Source organism: Octopus bimaculoides, chromosome 6 (assembly GCF_046866305.1).
Source record: "Octopus bimaculoides isolate indiv1 chromosome 6, ASM4686630v1, whole genome shotgun sequence".
In the NCBI taxonomy this organism is placed as follows: Eukaryota; Metazoa; Mollusca; class Cephalopoda; order Octopoda; family Octopodidae; genus Octopus; species Octopus bimaculoides.
In genome coordinates this window covers 22,005,397-22,029,437 of record NC_142933.1, presented here as the reverse complement: position 1 = coordinate 22,029,437, position 24,041 = coordinate 22,005,397, and the positions used below count along the sequence as shown (strand labels likewise).

Here is a 24,041-nt window from a genome sequence, read left to right as displayed (position 1 = left end):
ACGCCAAATAAAAAGACTATATTTAGTTCCTGTTTCTACAGCTATATACTTTGTGTATGCCAGGTGCTGAAAAGTTCCTGGCTTTAGGTAAAAGAAAGTACAACAGGATCAGTTGTGATTTTTGAGATCGTTGCCAGTGCCCCTGGACTGGCTCTTGTGCGGGTGGCACATAAAATACACCATTTTGAGTGTGGCCATTGCCAGTACCACCTGACTGGCCTTCATGCCGGTGGCACGTAAAAGCACCCACTACACTCTCGGAGTGGTTGACGTTAGGAAGGGTATCCAGCTATAGAAACTCTGCCAAATCAGATTGGAGCCTGGTGTAGCATCTGGTTCACCAGTCCTCAGTCAAATCGTCCAACCCATGCTAGCATGGGAAGCGGACGTTAAATGACAATGATGATGATGATGATGATGATATTCCCCTCTCAGATTCACACATTCATTGCAGCAGTCCTTCAGTTTTTCTAAACCCTGTAAAAGAACTTGGAAGGTTGGGTCTCCAGCCAGGCCTTTCATGGTACCCTTAAAGCCAAGAACTTTTCAGCACCCCTTCGTATATACAAAGTGTGTGTGTGTGGTGTGTGTTTTGTGATAAACTGACTGGATTGCCACAGCAGGAACATCCTCTATGGTATTTTCTGTTATATCAGTTATCTTTTACTTGTTTCGAGCATAGCTGTGTAGTTAAAAAGCTCACTTTGCAACCAAGTGGTTTGGGTTCAATTCCGTTGTGCGGCACCTTGAACTGGTTTCTTCTACTAAAGCCCTGGGCCAACCAATGCCTTAAGAATGGATTTTGCAGACAATTCTATATTGAAGCCCATTGTGTGTGTGTGTGTGTGTGTACACCACATAAGATGCACCATTTTGAGCGTGGCCGTTGCCAGTACCGCCTGACTGGCCTTCGTAGGATTTTCGAGCGAGATCGCTGCCAGTGCCCCTGGACTGGCTCTTGTGCGGGTGGCACATAAAAGACACCATTTCGAGCGTGGCCGTTGCCAGTATCGCCTGACTGGCCTTCGTGCGGGTGACACGTAAAAGCATCCACTACACTCTCTGAGTGGTTGGCGTTAGGAAGGGCATCCAGCTGTAGAAACTGCCAAATTTAGATTGGAGCCTGGTGTTGCCATCCGGTTTCACCAGTCCTCAGTCAAATCGTCCAACCCATGCTAGCATGGAAAGCGGACGTTAAACGATGATGATGATGTGTATGTGTGTGTTCATGTTTGTCCCCCACTGTATGACAACTGATGTTGGTTGTTTAAGGGCCCAATAATTTAGTGGTTGGGCAAAAAGAGGCCTGACAGAATAAGTATCTGATCAATAATAATTCCTGAGTTGATTTGTTATAGTAAACCCTTCAAGGCTGTATCCCAGCATGATCACAGTACTGAAATAAGTAAACTATTAAACAAAAATATATGATACCTTAAATATAACCCCCAAAAAAAAGGAGTGGTTGTGTGGTTAGTAGCTTGCTTACAAACCACATGGTTCCAGGTTCATTCCCACTGCGTGGCACCTTGGGCAAGTGTCTTCTACTGCAGCCTTGTGAGTGGATTTGGTAGGTGGAAACTGAAAGAAGCCCGTCGTGTGTATATATATATATATATATATATGTGTGTGTGTGTGTGTGTGTGTGTGTCTGTGTCCCCCTCAACATCGCATGACAACCGGTGGTAGCGTGTTTGTGTCCCTGTACTTAGCGGTTTGACAAAACAGACCGATAGGATAAGTACTAGGCTTCCAAAGAATAAGTCCTGGGGTAGATTTGCTCGACTAAAGGTGGTGCTCCAGCATGGCCGTAGTCAAATGGCTGAAATGAGTAAAAGAGTAAAAATGCAGTATCCAACTATGAAAATTATCACATCTTTCAGAGAATATTGGTATTTTTTTTTTCCAAAGCCAATGGGGTACAGATTCCAGGCATGGTGTGGTGAAACATGCCAGTTGCAACAGCTTGGAAAAAAATACTTTCCAGTGCTTCTTTGCCATTAAACCTTATTTAAAATTTACATTATTACCTCTGCAGCCAGCCACGCTTGTGGCTGTGTGGTTGAGGAGCTTGCTTCCCAATTATGTGGTCTTGAGTTCAGTCCCACTGTGGCATTGAGCAAATGTCTTCTATTACAGCACTGAGCCAACCAAAGCCCTGTGAATAAATTTGGTGGATGGAAACTGAAAAAATGTGCGTGCGTGTGTGATCATTTATATGTGTTTCTCCAATAATTGCTGAACTACAAGCAGTGGCATTGTTATTTCCCCCATCAATGTATCCTCTGCTGACATTGCCCTTTCAATGTCTGAGATAAAAGATCCTTTATTAGAAATAAAGGTTAAGGTTAGCAGCAGGAAGGATATCTGGTCACAAAACATTACCCTCAAAATCTGACCCCCCCCCCCCCCCAAAAAAAACACCACAAAACAAATGAATGCATGTAATCACTATTAACAGTCATACGATTTATTTTCAACAGGTTCTCAATATAACAGCTCCCAGGATGAAGAAAACTTTACAACCACAGACAAATCTGGTCATCCATCACTGATTGAGACAACTCATTTTTTAGTCTTTTGAAAATTTCATTTTAACTTAGCATTTGAATTGAAATAACCTTCAAATCAGATGGATTGCTCTCTTCATTGAGGGCCAGCTTTTAGACATTAATAAATTGTCATTCCCTTTTATATTTTAATAATACTTGAGGGTGATGGAAGGGCAGAAACAAGGCCACTTGTTTATATATATCTTTTACATTCTGAATTTAAATTCCCCCCAATTAGATTTAGCTGTCTTATCTACCAAGTTTTGTTAAAATAAATACCAGCTAACTCAGTAGTTCTCAGCCATTTTTTACCTATGGACCCCTTCGATTACTATTTTATTCTTGTGGATCCCTCCTACACCCATTTAGTGTTTAAAAACTAGTTTTATAGATACATCTTTCAAAATTCCTATTTTGATTTTCATCCATTCATTTGTGTAGGTTTGAAATTGGACTTGCAATAAATATACCTAAAGCAAAATTTTTTTTCATTGACCCCTAAAATACTGTGGTTCTTCAAGTTACTACTTTACTTGCATGGACCCTGGTTGAGAACCACTGAGCTAATTTAATCAACCCTAACCCTTCTACTTAAATGTATGTTGTACCAATAGTGAAGAGAGTTTCTGCTTCAAAACTTCTCTCGTATATATATATATATATATATAAAAGATGTGTGTGTTAATAGATAAATGTTATATTTCGATCTTTCCTACCTGAAAATGTAAATCTTTGTGCCAAGTGGAAATGAAACCCATTAAACATAATTCACAGAATGGTAGGCACTATAGCACCTTTGACATTTCAGGATATTCACTTCAAATTTCGCAAGTGGTGCTTTCATCCTTTCTTGAAGTCAATAAAATGAATACCTGTTAAGAACTTGACACCTACCTTTCCTTTCGTTTTTTTATGGTGAACTTAAACAATGGTGAAGGGTAATAATAAAACTATATTTATCTCCCTTGCACTGATAGCTTAAAACATCCTTCTGGCGGTCCGCGAATTTTTTTTTCTTTTTTCTCACGTGAGTTCCGGACCCCAGTAATGAACTCAAATGATACAGCCAATCAGAGATCACCTTGACCTTGTTGCACACAAACAACTACGCAGGGGCAGCCATGCAGATAACGAACGATCAGATCCGTTCAGCTCTCAGATTATGCCTAGACACAAAGCCTAACATAACATTCGTGAATAGGTTAAAAACAACCAATCTATTGGTAAAACACACTCTACCAAGTAAACTCAAGACGAAGAACGGTATTGTAAGTCGACCGATCGCCAAGTAATGCCTTATTTTAGGAGACAAGTAATTAGATTTGCATCTATACCTATCATCGGATTTTGTTAGGTCTTCATATGGTAAAGATGTGGATGGGAAAAGTGTGGGTAGAGGGTGATGTGCGAGCAACTCTCTCCCCTAACTGTTTTACAAAGTAAACAATACAAATAATTACGCAGAGGCAGCCATGGTTGAAACAAGAACAACAAGCATTATTAAAAGAGGGAAGAAACATGGTCTGTCCTTATCCAAGTGACCTTATCTTATCGCCCATCACTTACGCGCTCTTAAATTAGTTTGATAGTTGAGTTCTGATTGGTTTTATGCAAATTGTTCATAACTGGGATCCGGAACTCTCGTGGGGGGGAAAAAAATTTCGCTGGCCTCAGTCTAATGACTTGAAACAATTGAAAGAAAGTGTAGATGGCAGAGGTAACTGAGTAGAGGAAAATATTTCTTGCATTCAGTTATCTCCCTTTACATACAAGTTGAAATCAGCAAGACTGACATTGATTCTTTGAATAGTCTCTAAAATAGTTATGTACTGGCGATCAATTAAATCAGCTACAATCCTCCCCAAAATCTATAGCCTCATACAAATTCGTTACTCAAAGGATTGTAGAACTGACAGAGCGATAAACTAAATAATGTCTTGCAAAATTTTTTTTTTTTTTTTTTTTTGCACTTCATTAAATTATACTCAAATACACTTAGCTGTCCATCCTTCCAGAAATTAGCAAAAGAGGTAGTAACTTAACATGTTATACGACCCATCCACATTTACCCACAACATACATAGACTCATCTGCAGATGACATTATAGAAATATCCTCATATCACAACTCTAATCTCATTATTGGCTAATGCAACTCCTTAATAACAGACACAGAGCACCAAATAAAGTCTCCTGTTTTCCAAAATAATTGAGAATAATTTACAACTAGCCATCACATTCAGAGCAACACACACGCAAGAAACAATCGGTATTCAGTCCTTTCAAGCTGTCAGTATTCTGATTTTTAGCTCCTTTCAATTTGTTCTGACACTCTTGCATTTGTGTGTGTGTGTCCCCCCCCCTTCTACCACCATTTGACAACCAGTGTAGGTTTGTTTGGCAAGGCTTTAAAAAATAGTTACTGGGGTCAGTTTGATTAAACCTTTCAAGTCAGTGTCCCAGTGTGGCTGCAGTCCAGTGACTGAAACAAGTAAAAGATAAACTGTTACCTATTGTTTAGTTACAAGTCATTCTAAATTAAACACTTATTATATCTATGACGGGCTTCTTTCAGTTTCTATCTACCAAATCCACTAACAGTTTTGGTTGGCCCAGGGCTATAAAAGACACTTGCCCCAAGCGTCACACAAAAGGACTGAACCCAGAACCCTGTGATTGGGAGGCTAGTTTTCTTACCACACCTGTGGAAATAATAATTATATAGTGTTAGGAAGATGATAGATTCCCCACCTCTACCTAAACTTTCAAGGAGTTTCCTTTCAGCCCATTTCTGACTGAGATTGAACACCCATCTTATAGCTTTATACCCACCAAACTATGGTTCCAGTGAGACATAGATTTGTATGGAATTACCTCCTCAGTATCAAGTTTAAAGCCTAATAAACTTTTGTTACTACCTTACATTCCTTCAGTAATGTGGAGACTATTGTGATTTCTGAGACATCTAACAGTATTATAGTAAGATCACCTACATATGCTGATATAACATCCTATGTTCTGGTTTGTGCAGAGTGCCCTTTGACAAAGTTTAAACAGTGGTTCTAGAACCAAAACATACAGGACTGGAGGAAGGGGACACTTTTGGACTGAACTAATTCAAAGCAGTTCCAAAATGTGGTTATCCAAAACCGCCAAGCAAGTGCCAAAGTACAAAGAAGTAACCCAACTTTAAAAATGGGATGAAGGTTGAATGCATTTAAGACAATCTTCATATAGTGAGGGTCAGAAAACTTTAGATTGACTAAATTTGATCAGAACCCCTTCTATGATGTATTGCATGGGGTAGTGGCTAGCCTGGATAGTACTGCTGATCTATGCAGCCCTGTGAAAAGCACCAACCTCTCTGCAAAAATTTGGTCAAAATAACTCTATATTTAGCAGAGGTTACTGACCTGAAATTGTCAGCCACACCCTCCCTCTTTTTCTCCATATCTTTCAACACTGCTTCTCCCCAGCTCACATAACAGAATTTTCCCACCCTGTTGCCAGTTGTGATGGATGTCTGCCAAGAGAGAAGCAAATAACATAAACATAAGGCCTATAGGTAAAAGCAGCCGAAGCCACCAAATCACCCTTCACACAGCCACTCAGTACTTCCTGTTTCTCAGCTGCCATTATTGACATTTCATGACACTTCAACTCTTCTGAAGAAAATCATGTAGCTTTTGAATGATGTCACCCATGGCTAGACAGGTAAGCCAACACTGCCTGAATGGTATGGCATTTACAGCTGAATGGACTGGAGCAATATGAAACGAAGTGTTTTGCTCAAGAACACAACACCCCCACCTGTCTACACAAATAAATGTAATAAGTGTGTGTGTACTATATATATATATGCACAAGTATGGCTCTGTGCTTAAGTTCACTTCACAACCACATAGTTTCACGTTCAGTCCTACTGTGCACTACCATAGCCCTAAGTTGACCAATGACTTGTGAATGAATTTATGAATTTGGTAGACAGAAACTGTGCAGAAACCCAGCACGTATGTGTATGCATAGTGTTTATCTCTCACCACTTGACACTGGTGCTGTTTTGTTTTGCAAAAAGAAAATGAGAGAATAAGTAGCAGGTTTAAAAGTACTGAAGTCGATTTTCTTTTCTTTTCCCTGCTTTCTCAACTAAAATTTTTCATGTGGTACCCCAACACGACTATAGTCCAATGACTGAAATAAGTTAGAAAGGAAGAGAATTTAAAGAGGTAAAAAAAAATATATATCAAGCACCTTCTTAGTGTATTCCCATTTTTGTTGATGTGTGTGTGTAAGGACATAGCATGGTCAAATGATCAAGAAGCTTGCTTCAAAATCATTTGCAATCCATGCAAGCATGGAAAAGTGGACGTTAAAACTATGAGGATGAAAAACTGTACAAAAACCTTTCAAATGGATTGCACCTGCATTTTAAAGCCACAGCCTTGTCATGCGTTGTTATACTGAGAAAGAGAGAGAACAATAACAAAACAGAATAGGTGAGTGAAACAGCAAGAATATGATGGAAAAGGTAGGGTTATTTGAAACGGAGTTTAGAATGGAGTGATTAGTAATAGTAGACAAAAGCAAGGATGGGTGATGAGATAAATCCAAAAATAAGGTGATGAATGGAAGTGATCCAGTGGAGAGTGATGGCTAGCAGTACGGAAAGAAATTAGTGTATTTGGATAGGGGAAGGAATGGTAATTCGACGCAGTCTTTATATGTAGCTCTAGTGAAGGGCAATTCTGTCAGGGTCGCGAGGATGACTGCATAGTCAGCACAGTTGGTTGGGAGATGAGAGATGGAGGGTTATGAGTGGTAAAGAGACAGGCAAAAGAAAGGGGCTGGCGATAGTCCATGAATAAGCAAGAACCAGAAAACGTTTGCAAGTTACAGAAAACTGCTCCATCTCTTACAAGAAGTAGAGTTAGACGTGCGGAATATCTTACAAAAACGTACGCCCAATTGATAGGGTAGTGCAGAGGGGAGGCAAACAAATGCGATATAACTTAACAAATGCAGACGTGTATGTATGTGCGCGCGTAAACATTTATTCACTCGTTTAATTCTATACATACATGTGTATTTATTTTTATGACATAGTACGACCAAATAGTTAAGAACGATTCGCAATCGCGATGTCTGACGTATGCCACTGCACGGTATGTCGGGCAAATGTCATTTACCATAGTTTCGGATCGATCAACATCTCAGGTAAAACTATAGATAGGAACTGTATTGAAGCCCGCTGTATCTTTAACGGCATTCAATCGATGGATTGTATCGTTAATTCAATCCATCTTTAATTGTATCAAAGGTTCTGCTTTGTCAGTGTAATTACTGATTTCTTCCTGAGAATCAAATTAAGAGCATACGTGTTTGAGGGACACTCAATCATTATCTTGTATATTACAATGGTGTAGGGAGGTCAGTTGATGGATCATCTGAATAATCATCAAAACTGAAATCTGTTACTTTTTTTTTTTCGCATTTGACTACACAGATGCGTCTGTGTGATGCAACTACTTTATTTTAATTACTATTTTGTCTTTGTTAAAAATATAACCGATCGACAAAAAAAAAGGATAAACACACAAAGACAAGAGAGGGAGAAACGAGAATTTAAAGGTAGTCCGACAGGTTGATAGCAAATGGAAAACCATCAGCCATCACATTACAAAACAGGGCCGGGATGTCAGTTATACAATAAAACCCTAAACAATAAAGCTTAGGGAGCCGGAATTTAAATTTTAAACAGGCAAGCTGATTGGCTGGAAGAAGAACGCCTTCTGAACCCGACGCGAACATCTTCCTCGCCAACCATTACGATATGGCAGAATTATATTTTAACTACGATAATTGAAAACCAAATGAATAACCAGCAACGAATTAATTTTATTTCTTTCAAACACACGCATGTGCACACACACATACTAGCTCGACCTGCTAGAAATAGCAGCCAAATATCCCTTGATTAAACCCTACTGTCTGAGAAAAAAGTTATGGACAGGTTAGAAAACGTAACCAAACTACATTAGTCACGTCTAGGACTAACAAGGAACCAGACAGATGGTGGTTTTCCTTTTCTGAATGTCTATTACAAAACAGCGGCAACTTTAGATCTTTTGTCAATAAACATACTGAATCTGGTTGCATATCCTTCATGGATATTAAGTCATTCATTAATATAGTTTATTTAAAAACCGAAATTTAAAATATACAAAGAATTTTCAAGATTAAAAAATACAAAAATACTACCTTAATGAATAAAGATGGTGAAAAGTTTTGTTTTTTAAATATAGGATTGAGTCATGTAAATGCGTTGAGGAAAAAAATATTTAACGCTTCGAAAGGAGGACAGGACACGAGTCGAAAATTGTAAATTCGATAGTTTTACATTCCCGCAATAACCTACATTACTGTCTAATAGCTATTTGTGTGCGTGTGTGTCCCTTTATTGGCGGAAAATTTTGATGAGATGGTATTTTAGCAGAAACTGCTCCAGCTAAGTCTTAGCTAATTAAAACAAACACATAACGGTTATATACTGCTACATCAACCATTGCATTGTTGTTTAGCCCTGAATCAACCACAACAACGAAAAACAAAACAGTTCAACTGTGACTAACCTATCCCGTCATTTTACTGGTATCTAGGACATAATCTAATAAATGCTTTTCCATTTAAAACGCTAAGAAATAATTTGGCTGTTATTTCTTAGATCGGGCGATCTTTCAATAGCGTTGGTTAGCCTGTTAGAAATAGCAGCCAAACTTCCCTGAACTCACATCGCACAAGCTTTAAAAAGAAAGAGCAAGGACACAAAGACAATGTAGTTCGGTATACAAAAGAACTAGAACAGTTTGATCATATTTATGTTTGATGAGAATTGACTTGAGCTAAAGCTTTATTCCATCTCTTATATTATTAGTTTTGTAACAATCTTTTGACACATGCAAACACTATTTAACAGCATGTGTGGTGGCTAAAATACAATTTCTATATATTTTCAAAGATTGATATGCAGATGATTATGAATTAAGTTGTTATATTAACGCGAATTAGGAATATCACTATCCCGTCATAGATGGATGAATAGAGCTAAAATAAGTATAAGACCTAACAGTACCATAGACTCCAATCCATTTGAGATCACCGAGTCTGGAATTCATAATGGCTATCTTCACATTTAGCGTCCTAAATGATCTTTCATTTCGCCGTTTTAAAAGCATTCGAATGTAACAAAACTAGGACTGACAATGAAAGCCAATTTAATAACTCATTTGCTAATTAATAAACAGCTTATGTTCTCTAATTGCTAATACAAATTTTTTTCTCAAAAGCCTTTCGCCTACTACCAATATACATCATCTCTATTCAAACTTTAAAAACTTTACGATATTCCAGTTCGACTTTCACATTTTATAACTGAGATTTCGCTAAGTTATTTTGATTATTGAGCAGAGGGAAACATGAAACTATAAAATAGTTATTTTAAGCGTTGAACACAAGGTCGCCTCCATAAAACCTAGAAAAAGTCAGACTACAGACAGACTGTTTCCTTTCCTCTTTCCCGAATTTCGTATATAGATAGGCTTAGTGACCACTGATTTTGTTTCTACATAACTTTCTTGATGCATATTTCTTTTAATGAAATTTAGCAGATATATTTTCGAAGATACACACTAAGATTATGAGAAAATAGTTTTTCGTTTTACAATAATTTAAGCAACTTGCAGATCGTGTCCACCAAAGCAGTGACTCATTTTATCATAGCAGTATCACTCACCAAACATGTTTTTGTCTGTCAAAGATATCTTTATCTACGTCCAAGTTTAGCACCCGTAAATTAGCAGCAGCAGCATGAAACCCTAATAGCTGACAGAGATATATAAGTACAGTTAATCTACACCTTAGAAAATGTATCTGCAAACTTACATTTAAAAAAATCGTTAAAGTTTAGTCGGACGGGGGAGTTCACACTAAGTCATATCCTTAATTATTTTAATTGCAATACAAAAGAGAATCTGAATCCGAAAACACTCGATTCTTTTCAAAGACTGAATTTCATTAGAAATATTATAATCAGGAAACTTAAGCGTGCTCATAACAGAGCAATGAATGAAACGATATGCAGTCGCTAAAAAAACACTCGTTCTTCATGTGAAATTAGATGAAACCGATTCAGAGTTACTTTCGTTCCCCCACAGCAACTCGCATCCATGTCGCTGCACTGCGGACAACAAACGACCGCGTTCACAAACCAGCAGGAGAAACTCCGTGGTGGTTTGGCAGCTATGGAACGAGTTGAGCGCTGTTGGACTGAAGTGTCGAGTTCAAATCATTCTGTAAGAAATGCGCTCTCAATCAACCAACAGCTTTCTATCATGATTGCTTTCAAATGATTAACACCGAAGCTCGGAATAGTGGATAGATAAAGAGCTTGGCAGCGGTTTCATATCGTGGATTTTAAATGTTAGACACTTCCTCATAGACAGGCAGTCATTTCCTTTGTATTAACACATGTAACTGCCCCAAAAAGTTTTAATTACCTGCTGACTGAATTGTGAAGAAAATTAAAAAATAAAATACTCTGACAACCCCTACCATCTTCAATGAAACGTGGCAACCCAAGAGTATATTTACAGAATCTGCTCAGTTTCTCCTAACTTAAATGATGCAGTTCACCTTATGAAACAATGTTCTTTCTCACTTCTGTTCCACGATTTTCGCTTGTTTGGAACCGAAAAAAGAAACAATTGTAGAACGTCACACGCCTAACACCATAATAAAGATTAAATACAATCTGACTCATCAGTTATAAATCGATGGCAACTAACTTGAACTAAGGTACCATGTGTTGCGTTTTAACATTGTTGACCTAGTTCAGGTAACGTCAACAAACATCAACACAACCACAATACAGCAAGCATTCCGCTCCAGTTCCAAAATGTTTTGTTTCAGTCACTGGACTATGGCCATACTGGCGGGGGGAGGGGGGGGACTACCGCCAGGAATTCTTTAGTCGTTCAAATCGACCATGGTACTTTTTATGCTTAGGGCATCCCATAACTCAAACCACTAGTTCAGGGGAACGTAAACAAACCAATACCCGTTATCAAGCGATGATGGGGGTGGGGAACAAACACACAACGGGCTTCTTTCAGTTTCCGTCTACCAAATCCAATCAGCTTCTGGTTGACCCAGGGATATAGTCGACACTTGCCCAAGGTGCAGCAAATGAGACTGAATCCGAAACCACATTGCTGCAAAACCAGTTGCTCAACAGCCATGCTGGCGTCCGTGTACAAGGTTAAAGGCGATTTAAAAATTAAATCGAAATCGCACACGAAATTGCTAGAAAATCTAACAAGATCTTTTGAGGAAACCACAATTGCTATACACGGGTTTGTGATCAGAGCCATTAAATGACGAGTAATACATTGCACGAATTATGAACACCGTTGTTTCACTCGGGGTCAGTGAAGTGATACAAAGCAGAGCGGAAATCAAATCCACGTGGACCGATCTTATAAACACAGCAATGAGATCTCGACTTTATGGAAATCCTATAAACTCGATAACATATTCGTTTTCCACACTTGTTTGTTGTACCCACCAGGCTGGTTTATTATTTTTTTTTTTTTTGTTCCCAGGTGGTCTTTATACTAACCGTCAAAATTAGGCCGGATATTCTGAAAGCATGTCAGGGCAAATTCTGCTTTCTTGCACGAGAAAAGTTTCAGTCTTTAGAGAAGATTCGATCCACTAACACAACAGCTCACAAATTTGTGGCAAGCTGTTACGGCTAAAAATTACAATTATTGTTGTCCAAGTAGATGCTTGGAAAATGCAATATATCAACTCCAAAAAGGAAAAGAAACAGCGCAGAATAGTTTCCCACGAGCTTAATGAAATACTTTTCCGACCATTGCAGAAGTCCAGTGACAAAGGGTGATGCTTCAATTTGTCAATCAATTACAACAAAACAGAAAGTGGGGTGCTAATCACCTAGTCTCGCTGAATGAGTTCTCAAAACAGTCCTTAGAGAGGGTCATTGCAACTTTAATTTCTTTTAATAATTTACGAATGAATTTCAATCACTTTTGGTCACTCATTAAGGCGTGATTTTCATAATTTTACTGGTAACTTCATTAGTCACGTTGTCAAAAAATAGATTATTTGGATTAGTTTGTTAGTATTTTTTCACTACCCTCTCGAGACAAATATAATAGCCAGTGAGAAAGGAGTCAACCAGCTAACATAATAAAGAAAAAATATGAAATAACGAATACAGAAATAACTTAACAAGAATACGTCTTATATTTACAAGAAGATGATTTTAATTTTTTTTTTTTTTTTTTTTAATTTACATTTTTGGTTTGGAAAAAAAATATATATAAAAAACTTAGGGGTTAGGGGCGACCCCTGGCTGTTTTCACAACTGTTTATAAATGGGGAATATACAAGATCTCCTTTTTATGTCTTCCTCCCTTTCAATTTTGAAGTTATCTTAAAAATAAAGATTAAAAAATATATATATAATGTATACATAAAATAAAACAAGTTCATTAAGAATGTTGATGAAAGAAAGTTAAATTTTAAGGTGGTGGTGATGGTGGTGAAAGAAGGGGGGGGGGGGTATGTGAGTGGTTGTAATTCATTTCAATGACGTTTAAAGAAAATGAGCAGTGATCAGCTCGAAGTGGGTCGATTGACCTCATGCCATGAGGGATGTAAAACAACCATAGACCTCAGAAAATGACAAGTTTTTAAATCTTAACGATACTATTCATAAAGGCACAAGATGCAAGATTTACAAGGGAAGTACCTAAGTATTATGCTAAGAATAAGTGTTTGTGAAGCTTATCCAGCTTCGAGGTAACACACTATACTGACACGGTGACGAAGTGCAGTATTGGCCTAATTAGTTCCTTTGGCAGCAATCTGAAAGGCATTGCGAAGTCTTAACAGTCCCCCCTCAGGACTGTTTCCAAATGTCACTTCCAAGTGAGTACATGTAGTCAATATTTTTAATGTAACGATTGCATCAGGTTGTATAACATGTTCATAATATAGATCGATGTAGGTTATATATACCGACATCGGACATTTGGTCAATTGTCAGTGAACGAAATATACACTCAAGAATCGACAAGGCGAAACAGTCATTACTTACTGACTGGATTTATACACTGAATTTGCCAATAGGTAATAAACCTCAAATTGGGTCGCAATTTTATATTTCGCGATGTAAAAAATTTGGCTATTTTTTAATTCTCAGATAAAGTACGTCATTACTTCTCTCACTGACCCTCCCATGCACTATTTAAACCAAAATATCCGGCGTGATTAAAAAAACACACGCTAGCTGCAGCAAGTGACTGAACTACTTACTATAACAAAAGCAGCCAGACCGGCTCTGAAACCATAAATGTTGCTTTGTATGTGCTGAGAAATAAAATAACTGGATGGACTTAAAATTTTCTTTCTGGTTAAACAAAAGAACATGAACATCATTACAAAATGCTCCTTCTGAGCTTTTGTGTGTTAAGGTCATTTGGCAAGGTAACTGAAGGTTGATGGGGGTATTTAACAAGGTTTTGGCAGTGAATGGAGCGGGATTTTATTTTCAAAATGAGTTCGATGAATTTAGCTAGCAATGGAAAGTGGGCTAAGAAATTAGTAATCTAGAGTGGCTGACAGACAGGTTTTTTGTTCAGGTGGAGGAGGATTAAGGATGGGAATGAAGTGTGAAAAATTCAAGAAAATATATATAAATACATATAAAATATTACGTGTTTCTTAAACAAAATTACTCTTTCATAGTACATTTGTAATTCTTAATTACTAATTATAGTTGGCCTAACTGAAAGATATATACATTATCCTATCGGCAACATCATGCCAAACTGTGTCAATCACTCATCCCACGCCAGCTTTTCTAAGTTCTATTTCTTATGAAGTTAATGAACTGAATGATTTCATCCCTTTACTATATTCTAGCATTTCTGCCGTGAGTGATGTAGTAGCCGGCAGAATACCAAAAGGAAAATATATGTGAGGATATGGACAGAAGAAAGCACATCGTTCGTTATAAGAAAGCTGTATTATCTTAGAACGAAACTAGGCAAGCTGCTTCCAGGGTTATTGTGGCAGTCACACGTAACCATATCCTATTACAGAAAACTTATAAGCAATTGTAGAAACCTGAAAGGATTCAAAGGAAAAAAATAGTATTTAAACTTTAAAATTAAAATTATAAAACCTTATCAAAGAAAATGGAACTGCTATTCATAACATGTAGGCTTATGGGACAAAAGTTGTTTGTTTCAAAATATGTACATGAGTGACTTTAGGGGATAAATGTGGGGGCATATCATGAGAATAGGGATTTGAAAAAAAGATATATCAATTTTTCCTTTCGTTCTCAAAGAAAAAATTAAATATTTTTCTAGGACGATGAAAAAATCATTTTTCAATCAGTGAATGATTTTGATAAAAATGAAGGGGGGAGAATTTGGTGATTTTTGTAAAATTGATTTCAAAATGCAAATAAGCATTTTTGCTCCAAAAATGCACATTGTCCCTTATAACTGCGGCAAAAAAAAAAAAAAAAAAAAGAAATTGAATGGAAAAAAAATGCCATCAGTCACAAAAAGGCCGACAAACATTTTCAAATGACTTTCAAATAGGTAAAAAAAACAAAACTCTTTACAAAGTACCCAATTCATCTCCATACAAATAAATCTAAGTTTAATGTTAGATGTGAATAACTGAGAAGACAGCGAAAAGTTCAGGTCGGCGGCCATGTTTTTAAAGGCGCGCCAAATACTTGGCGGGCACCTGCAACTAAACTTTCTCCTCAAAAAAGCTTGTTCACACCATACAACTTCTAGATATATATATTTGCTAAATGTATTTAATAGAATATTTGCGAAAACTACATAAAACTAAAACTTTCATTTAGTCAGAAAAAAAAATTACGTAAGCAACACACCATACTTTTTACAAATTCTAACAATTTGTTTGTTTGGCTATGTGTGTATGTACACACACGTGTGTGGATGTGCACGCAAACAAAACAGCTTCTTTTCCTAAAAACATCTAGAGTAAATTACATTTTAAATGACTTCCACCGACTTCATGAGAATTTTTTTTAATCCAGGGAAAAAAGTCAGTAATACTTCAAAAATGATAAATTTCTTTATTTTTATCAATTTGTTTCACGTGCCATGGAGTATAAGTAATGTACATTTCAATTATTGAGGGTATTTAGATGAAATTTCAATTTATTCCTGACAGTTAACCATGTGCTTCTTTCTCCGCTTTTTTTTTTTTGTTTTGTTTAGATTTATAACTAACAGTTTAAACAAATTTTACCAGCTTACAAAGCGATGGAAATGCAATCTAACCTACATTTTCTAATGAGACAGATACAAATATTCTGAAGATTAATTAATATATGTTGTAGCTATGTAAAGAGTTTCAACGGAGTGGAGGGGAGCCATGCTCATGTTTAAATTTTTACAAAAATAAATATAAAAAAAAAAAAAATATTACACAGTAGCATATAAACATTTTATCCTAATTATGGAAAGAAATATCACCAATTAGTGCCGCCGCCATATCCTCCGCCGTACGGTCCCATACCACGTTGTGTGTACATACCGCCACCACGTCCTCGGGTAGGACCGCCACCCGAGCCATTTCCATAAGCGGTACCAAAATGTCCATATCCATCATAGCCGTCTGCGTAACCCTGGTAACCACTTGCTCCGTAACCATCTCCATAGCCTTGATGTCCGCCGTAATTCCATCCCTGGCTTGCATAGGGTCCGCCAGAATAAGCACCTCGCATGCCACCGCGAGCACCCATCATACCACCACGACCGCCACGCATGTTCTGATTAAGTTCGTTCTTCGATACAGCTTTCTTCACCTCGACATTTTTACCGTTAAGCATGAAGTGTTTCTGTATTACGCATTTGTCTACACTATCGTGGTCGTCGAAGGTAACGAAACAGAAGCGCTTCGGTTTACCAGTTGTTCTGTCTTTGATCATTTCAATTTTTTCCACCTCTCCATAAGGGCTAAACACCTCACGAACTTGTTCCTCCGACGTACTTTCGTCCAAGCCACCAACAAACATCTTGTTCACGGTAATTTTGTTTTCTTGAGCCTCGTCGCGGGGCATTGCTCTCTTCGTATCGACTGTTTTGCCGTCTATCGTATGTGGACGCTCTTTTTGGGTCATATCTAAACTGGTTGGATCTTTGAACGTTACGAATCCAAATCCTTTAGATTTGTGCGTAGTGCTGTCCTTCATTATAACACAGTCGACAACATCACCCCATTTCCCGAAATGATTCCTTAAATTATCCTCTGTGGTTTCAAAGTTTAAACCACCGATGAATAACTTACAGTTCTTCTCGTTTTCTCCGAATTTTTCTGGCATTTTCTTTTATGGCGTGAGATGAGAACAAACTTTTTAAAAACGTTAAAAAGTCCGATAAGATTATAAATTGAGCGAGGTGAAAGAGAAGTACCTCAACAGGCTGAACTGAAGGCAATGAGCGTGACTTAACAAAGAGGCGAGTCTAGCGATGAAAATGACAAACCACGTGGTTTACCATCTAATCACTAACGGATAAAGACCACCAAGTAGCGCGACCACTCTCGTTCAAAAGGCCGCTACTCAAAGAGACTTGAAAGAGGAGCAGAAGGAGGTACAACACAAATAGAAAAGAAGGGGAGGAGGGGGAAACAAAGCAAGAAAAGAGGGAGACAGGGAGGATAGGGTATGAGGATGAGAAGACAAACTAAGTAGAGTGGGAGGAGAGGGAAAAGCGTTGAGTGTTAGAGTGTGGAATAAAGAAATGTAAAAGTGCAAGAGAGGGATGGTAAGAGTGGGAGAAGGAGGACTAAGCTGAATAGGGTAGATATAGGAACAGGGCGGTCTAAGGGGAGGAGGAGTACAAAAATAATTGGAGAGAGGAGGAGGAATAGGAGTAAGGCATGACAACTTCCGGTACTGGAATTAGCGCTGGAAAAATGATAAAATCTAATAAATATAAGTGTGAATGATTGTTCATCGTTGAGTGAGTAATTATAAGCATGAGCTGCATATATTTGTGTGTGTGTATATATATATATTTGTATCTATGAGTATGTATATATATATATATATCATCATCGTTTAACGTCCGTCTTCCATGCATGCATGGGTAGGACGGTTGACAGGAGACGGCCAGGTAGAAAATCTACCCAAGGCTATTGTGTCTGTTAATATCTGCGTGTGTGTGAACGGCGTTCCTTTTCATTCAGATACATCTTACAGAAAGATATTGATTATATATGTATGTATATAATCAGTATCTTTCTGTAATATGTATCTAGATGAACAGTGAAGTAACAAGGGGTCATCAGGTGTTTCGACTCCTCCGACATATATATATATATATATATATATTTATATATATATATATGTATGTATATGTATATTTGTATGCATATATATATGTATATATCATCATCGTTTAACGTCTGCTTTCCATTAAACGATGACATATATATATGTGTGTGTGTGTGACAGCTAAGCGAAAGAGATCTAAAGAATAAGTACCAGGTTTTCAAAAATAATAAATAATGAGGTCAATTCATTCAAGGCAGTGCTCCAGCATGGCCATAGTCTAATGACTGAAACAAGTAGAAGATAAAAGATATAAAAATATATATGTTTCATAGCAAGCAGAACCTCAGAAGCAGTAAATTATCCAATCAAGAGGTAGACCGCTTGGATAATTTACTACTTCTGTGGTTCCGCTCGCTATGAAAAATATGTAGCCTCGATTTTATCAACTCCATTCCCTAATTCTTGAATGTTTATTTGCACATACAACGACCCCAGTTGCTAACTGTGATCTATAAAATTAACTTTTTTCAACTTATCGTACTTTAATATAGGAAAGATTCACAACCTTCTGCGCCAATAAACCACTATTGTTCCTGAAAGTTATTTTTTTATATCTCCTGCAGATTGCTTGAAGTTCACTAAGTTCCGGCACCTTGGTCCTTGGATCTTACCTTTACATATCTAGATATTTCTCAACAGCATGATATATCTAATTCGATCAAATCCCTAGCAAGCTAACACGGGATCTAACAACAATGTAAACTTCATATAAACAAGGTATCCTTGGCCTGCAGCGTAGCTTGCAGTCTACCCATTGTTTGGATGATATATATATATATATATATATATATATATATATAGGGTTCAGCAAGCACTGCTTCACCACAACGAAAATTAGAAATAGCAGTCAAAACTACTATTTCTCTACCAAAACAGCAATACTCGCAACTACAAAGGCAGTAGTTGCGAGTATTGCTGTTTTGGGAGTTGTGTTTTGGTAGTTTTGACTGCTATTTCTAATTTTCGGTGTGTGGTGAAACTGCTTGCTAAACCCTAAATTTTAATTATGTTTATATAAGTTTACCGATAATGGTTTTTTAACAAACCGAAATACTTGATAAAATTACTAATTATTAATTACTTATTAATTTTTACCCTATATCTGTACCATCATCATCGTTTAGCGTTCACTTTCCATGCGAGCATGGGTTGGACGATTGACTGAGGACTGCTGAACCAGATGGCTTCACCAGGCTCCAATCTGATTTGGCAGAGTTTCTACAGCTGGATGCCCTTCCTAACGCCAACCATTCCGAGAGTGTAGTGGGTGCTTTTATGTGCCACCTGCACGAAGGCCAGTCAGGCGGTACTGGCAACAGCCACGCTCAAAATGGTATGTATATATATATATATATATATATATATATATGTATATATATATATGCGAGTAAAAATAAGTACAAAAAAGGTGGTTTTTTTGTATGATTGTGTATAGAGGAATATATTATTTTGTTTAAAAGAGTTCCAACACTGTCTGTTTTTTATGTTTTATTTATATTCCTGCAGAACCAATGTGGGGTATAGAATATGGAATATACAATATATAATATAATATAAAATAAAATAAAATAAAAATGGATGGCACCATGAAAGAAAGTATTGAATGTAGATGAAATATTGAGTGCTCAATATAAAGGATCAAATATATAAATATCAAAATATAAAAATATAAATATATAAAGGCGACTCGAGTTTCAGGGCTATTTCCCTTCGTCATGGCCGGTATGACAGACAGTCTGTTAAAGTCTGTCATACCGGCCATGACGAAGGGAAATAGCCCTGAAACTCGAGTCGCCTTTATATATTTATATATTTGATCCTTTGTATTGAACACTCAATATTTCATCTACATTCAATACTTTCTTTCATGGTGCCATCCATTTTTATTTTATTTTATTTTATATTATATATTGTATATTATATTATATATTGTATATTCCATATTCTATACCCCACATTGGTTCTGCAGGAATATAAATAAAACATAAAAAACAGACAGTGTTGGAACTCTTTTAAACAAAATAATATATATATATATATATATATATATATATATATATATATATATACGAGGGTGAGTCAATAAGTAATGCCATTTTGCTTAGGACAGGTATAAATACCAACACAGGTATAGCAATGTTCCACCTTCGAATGAGAGCATGTATCCCTGCCCTGTAAAATTCTGTTGACTCTTCTTTGAGCCACTTCTTCACTACCTCCACACTCACCAGATTTAGTGCCTTCAGACTATCATCTTTTCAGCGCCACGAAAGAAGGTTTGAGAGGCAAACATTATTCCAGTGGTGAGGAAGTGAAAACTGTAGTGAAGAAGTGGCTTAAAGAACAGTCAACAGAATTTTACAGACAGGGATACATGCTCTCATTCAAAGGTGGAACATTACTATTGAGAGAAACGGTGACTATGTTCAGAAGTAGGGATGTGATCCACAGACGACTGGCTTCATTTTGATGTATGATACATGTTCCTGTGTAGGTAATTATACCTGTCCTAAACAAAATGGCATTACTTTTTGACTCACCCTCGTATATTTACTAACAAGGTCTGGAGGAAGGGCCAGTGTAAGGTTTGTGAAAATGGCACAAGAAGCAAGGAAAATTCCACAAGGCAGTTGTTCTAAGAAAGAAGGCTTGGCCCAGAGAATTAAACATAAAACAAGAATAATTGAAGTAAGAGAGATAAGTGGAACTCATGTACCTAAGTGGAGATGGCATGAACCTAGCCAACTCCTGCGAGCAGAGGCCTTTATACTAGCAAGAGGAAAAGCAGAGAGGGGAGAGAGCATGCCTCAAAAATTGATTAAGGTTGTTCATTGTTTTTATAGTCTCTGGAGAAATAGCTAAAATTTCCCCTGTTTACTGTACGTTACCTATACTCTTTTACTCTTTTACTTGTTTCAGTCAATTGACTGTGGCCATGGTGGAGCACCACCTTTAGTCGAGTAAATCGACCCCAGGACTTATTCTTTGGATGCCTAGTACTTATTCTATCGGTCTCTTTTTGCCAAACCGCTAAGTTACGGAGACGTAAACACACCACCATTGGTTGTCAAGCGATGTTGGGGGGACAAACACAGACACATGTACACACAAACATATATATATATATATACATATATACAACGGGCTTCTTTCAGTTTCCGTCTACCAAATCCACTCACAAGGCTTTGGTCGGCCCGAGGCTATAGTAGAAGACACTTGCCCAAGGTGCCACGCAGTGGGAATGAACCCGGAACCATGTGGTTGGTAAGCAAGCTACTTACCACACAGCCACTCCTGCGCCTGCCCTATATACATATGTATATTGGGTCATCCCATAAATAATGCAGTTTTTTCAATTGCATGAACTAAAAGTTGGAGGGGGACAAGATCAACTTGCTATAAAAGCAGATAGTAAATTTAACTTATTCTTAGTGCAAGTTTTGAAGAGTGCAGTTCGATTTTAACAGTTATTTTTTCAAAGCTATAATGGCAATGACAAAAGAGCACATTCGGCATATTTTGCTTTATGAGTTCAATAGAGGTAACAATGCAACAAAGAGTGTGAGAATATTAATGCGGTATATGGGGATCGGACAATAAGCATAAGCCAGTATCAATGGTGATTCTAGAAATTCCGAGCTGGAAACTACAGCCTAGAAGACAAGCCTCATCCTGGAAGATCTGTAGAGCTCAACAAGGACATCCTGCAAACACTGGTGGAACAAAATTCCATTATAACTGTTGAGGAACTAGCAGAGAAGCTTGAATTTGGTCATTCAACCATTTGTCAACACTTATGTGCCATCAGAAAAGTCAGCAAAATGGATCAATAGATTCCTCACAAAGTTTCTGAGTCTAATCACACGCAGAGTGGATGTGTACCCTTCTTTGCTGTCACATCTCATGAATGAACCTTTTTGAGACTGAATAGTGACTTGTGATGAGAAATGGGTAAGGAAAGGAGAAACACAAGCACCCCAGGCTAAAGAAGGTCTTCACCCATCTAAGGTGTTGTTATCTGTTTGGTGGGATGTGAAAGATTTAGTCCACTTTGAACTTTTAAACCTAACCAAATGATAACAAAGGAGATCTACTGTGAGCAGCTTAAGTCAGCACTAGAAGAAAGATGACCATCTTTGGTTTCAAGATGAAAAGTGTTCTTCCATCAGGATAATGCTTAGTTACATACAGTGGGGATGACATTCCAAAGGCTGGTGCAGTTTGAATGGAAAATGATGCCCCACCCACCATATTCGCTGGACATTGCCCCATCTGATTATCATTTATTCGGCAGCCTTCAAAATCATTTGGACAGAAAAAATATGAATTCTGTGGACGAGGTCAGAACAGTACTAGAGGAGTATTTTTCATCATGGACAAGTGAATTTTGGAAGCGGGCCTTGCAAGTCTACCAGAAAGATGGAAGAGCATTGTAGAAAATGAAGGAGAGTATATTTTAGATTAAAAAAGAACTTTCTTTATCTTAATTTTGAAAAATTAAAGAAGTATACAAAACTGCATTATTTATGGGCTGACCCAATATATACATACATACATTAACCAAGAATACATGCGTTTGAAAAGGTTAATTGAAAGCGCTCATACACTCTAGGAAAAAACTTCTTCCAAAAAGGTTAACAACAGCCTGATAAAAGATTTATAATTTTTTAAAAGAATCCCATTTACACTTAAAAACTGCATTAAATAATTTTCACAAAAACTTTCAAATATATATATATAGTGAGTGGACAAACAAAAGGAAGGGTACTCAACACTTACTGGGACCCTGTTAGGAGCTTAGAAACTTTAAGTAACACGGAATCTGAATCAAACTATTTTGAACAATACACACACACACACACACACACATATTATTTTTATTTCATTATTCTATTGTTATGTTTAAACAAAACTGGGCTTATGAAATAGGTAAACAGATTAACACATTACAATAACAAAAAAGATTTTCATACAACAGCAACTGTTGGTCCTAAACACTGTTGTTTTAGTCATCTGTAAATGTTGACATAACACTAAGGTAATGTTAGTTGTTTTTGATTGTTTCACATATTTCTTCATAGATTGCATAGTTCACAATGAAAACTTATAACTGCCCTGTCATTTCTTATTCCAAGTAACTGCCTTCCAAAACAAATCAGAGGAGCAAGTCTCACTTGCACATTCAATTGTTAGCAAAGTTTCCATAACTGGACCACTTAACACCAATCACTTCATAAAGTGTAATGAGTGCATTTTATTGTGAGACCAGCGCAAGTAGTTGTCATATCTTTGATAAGACCAAAAAACCTCTCCATCCTATGTTGCTTCTGTTCCTTTTTTAACTGCTTCACAGAGTATGTGTGGAGGCGCAATGGCCTGGTGGTTAGGGCAGCGGACTCACGGTCATAGGATCGCGGTTTTGATTTCCAGACCGGGCGTTGTGAGTGTTTATTGAGCGAAAACACCTAAAGCTCCACGAGGCTCCGGCAGGGGATGGTGGCGAACCCTGCTGTACTCTTCCACCACAACTTTCTCTCACTCTTACTTCTTGTTTCTGTTGCGCCTGTAATTCAAAGGGTCAGCCTTGTCACACTGTGTCACGCTGAATATCCCCGAGAACTACGTTAAGGGTACATGTGTCTGTGGAGTGCTCAGCCACTTGCATGTTAATTTCACGAGCAGGCTGTTCTGTTGATCAGATCAACTGGAACCCTCGATGTCGTAAGCGACGGCGTGCCAACAACAAACAGAGTATGTATTGGGCATATTTTATCACAGTACCAGCATTTGAGGGTTTCCCTTGTACCAACTAAAACTAAAGAGTCTTCTCTATTGATTGTCTCTATTAGTTCAAGACAAATATGAAGTGGTGACTAAAAGAGAGAGTAAGAATCAAGAGATATGACTATGAGAGTGGTAAAAGAGAGGGGATGTGTGATAGGAGCAAGAGGCTGACAAGCAAAGGAGTAGTGGAAGAGAAATAGTTTCAAAAATATCAATCAGAAAAACTGAATC

General features: G+C 37.5%; 2 protein-coding genes across 4 annotated transcripts in view; one reads left to right on the top strand and one right to left on the bottom strand.

The window, feature by feature from the left end:
* The window catches only part of LOC106870344 (G protein-activated inward rectifier potassium channel 3-like), a 16,700-nt gene extending 13,809 nt beyond the window's left edge, over positions 1–2,891 (top strand). For both annotated transcript variants that reach the window (XM_089353573.1, XM_089353574.1), the window contains exon 5: positions 2,484–2,891. In XM_089353573.1, the coding sequence (XP_089209699.1) occupies positions 2,484–2,496 (13 nt within the window). In that variant the 3' untranslated portion in view covers positions 2,497–2,891. The remainder of the gene's footprint in view (positions 1–2,483) is intronic.
* Positions 2,892–12,871: 9,980 nt separating this feature from the next.
* LOC106882823 (heterogeneous nuclear ribonucleoprotein A2 homolog 1) lies at positions 12,872–17,251 on the bottom strand. Of its 2 annotated transcripts, XM_014933608.3 has the most exons (2): positions 16,162–17,251; positions 12,872–13,063 (listed from the first exon to the last, which is right to left on the bottom strand). In XM_014933608.3, coding segments are annotated over exons 1-2 (849 nt in total). In that variant the 5' UTR covers positions 17,010–17,251; the 3' UTR covers positions 12,872–13,062. The 2 variants fall into 2 exon arrangements, with proteins under 2 accessions (XP_014789094.1, XP_089209704.1); XM_089353578.1 differs by lacking the exon at positions 12,872–13,063 and having other exon boundaries at positions 16,158–17,251.
* Between the last annotated feature and the right edge of the window lie 6,790 nt (positions 17,252–24,041).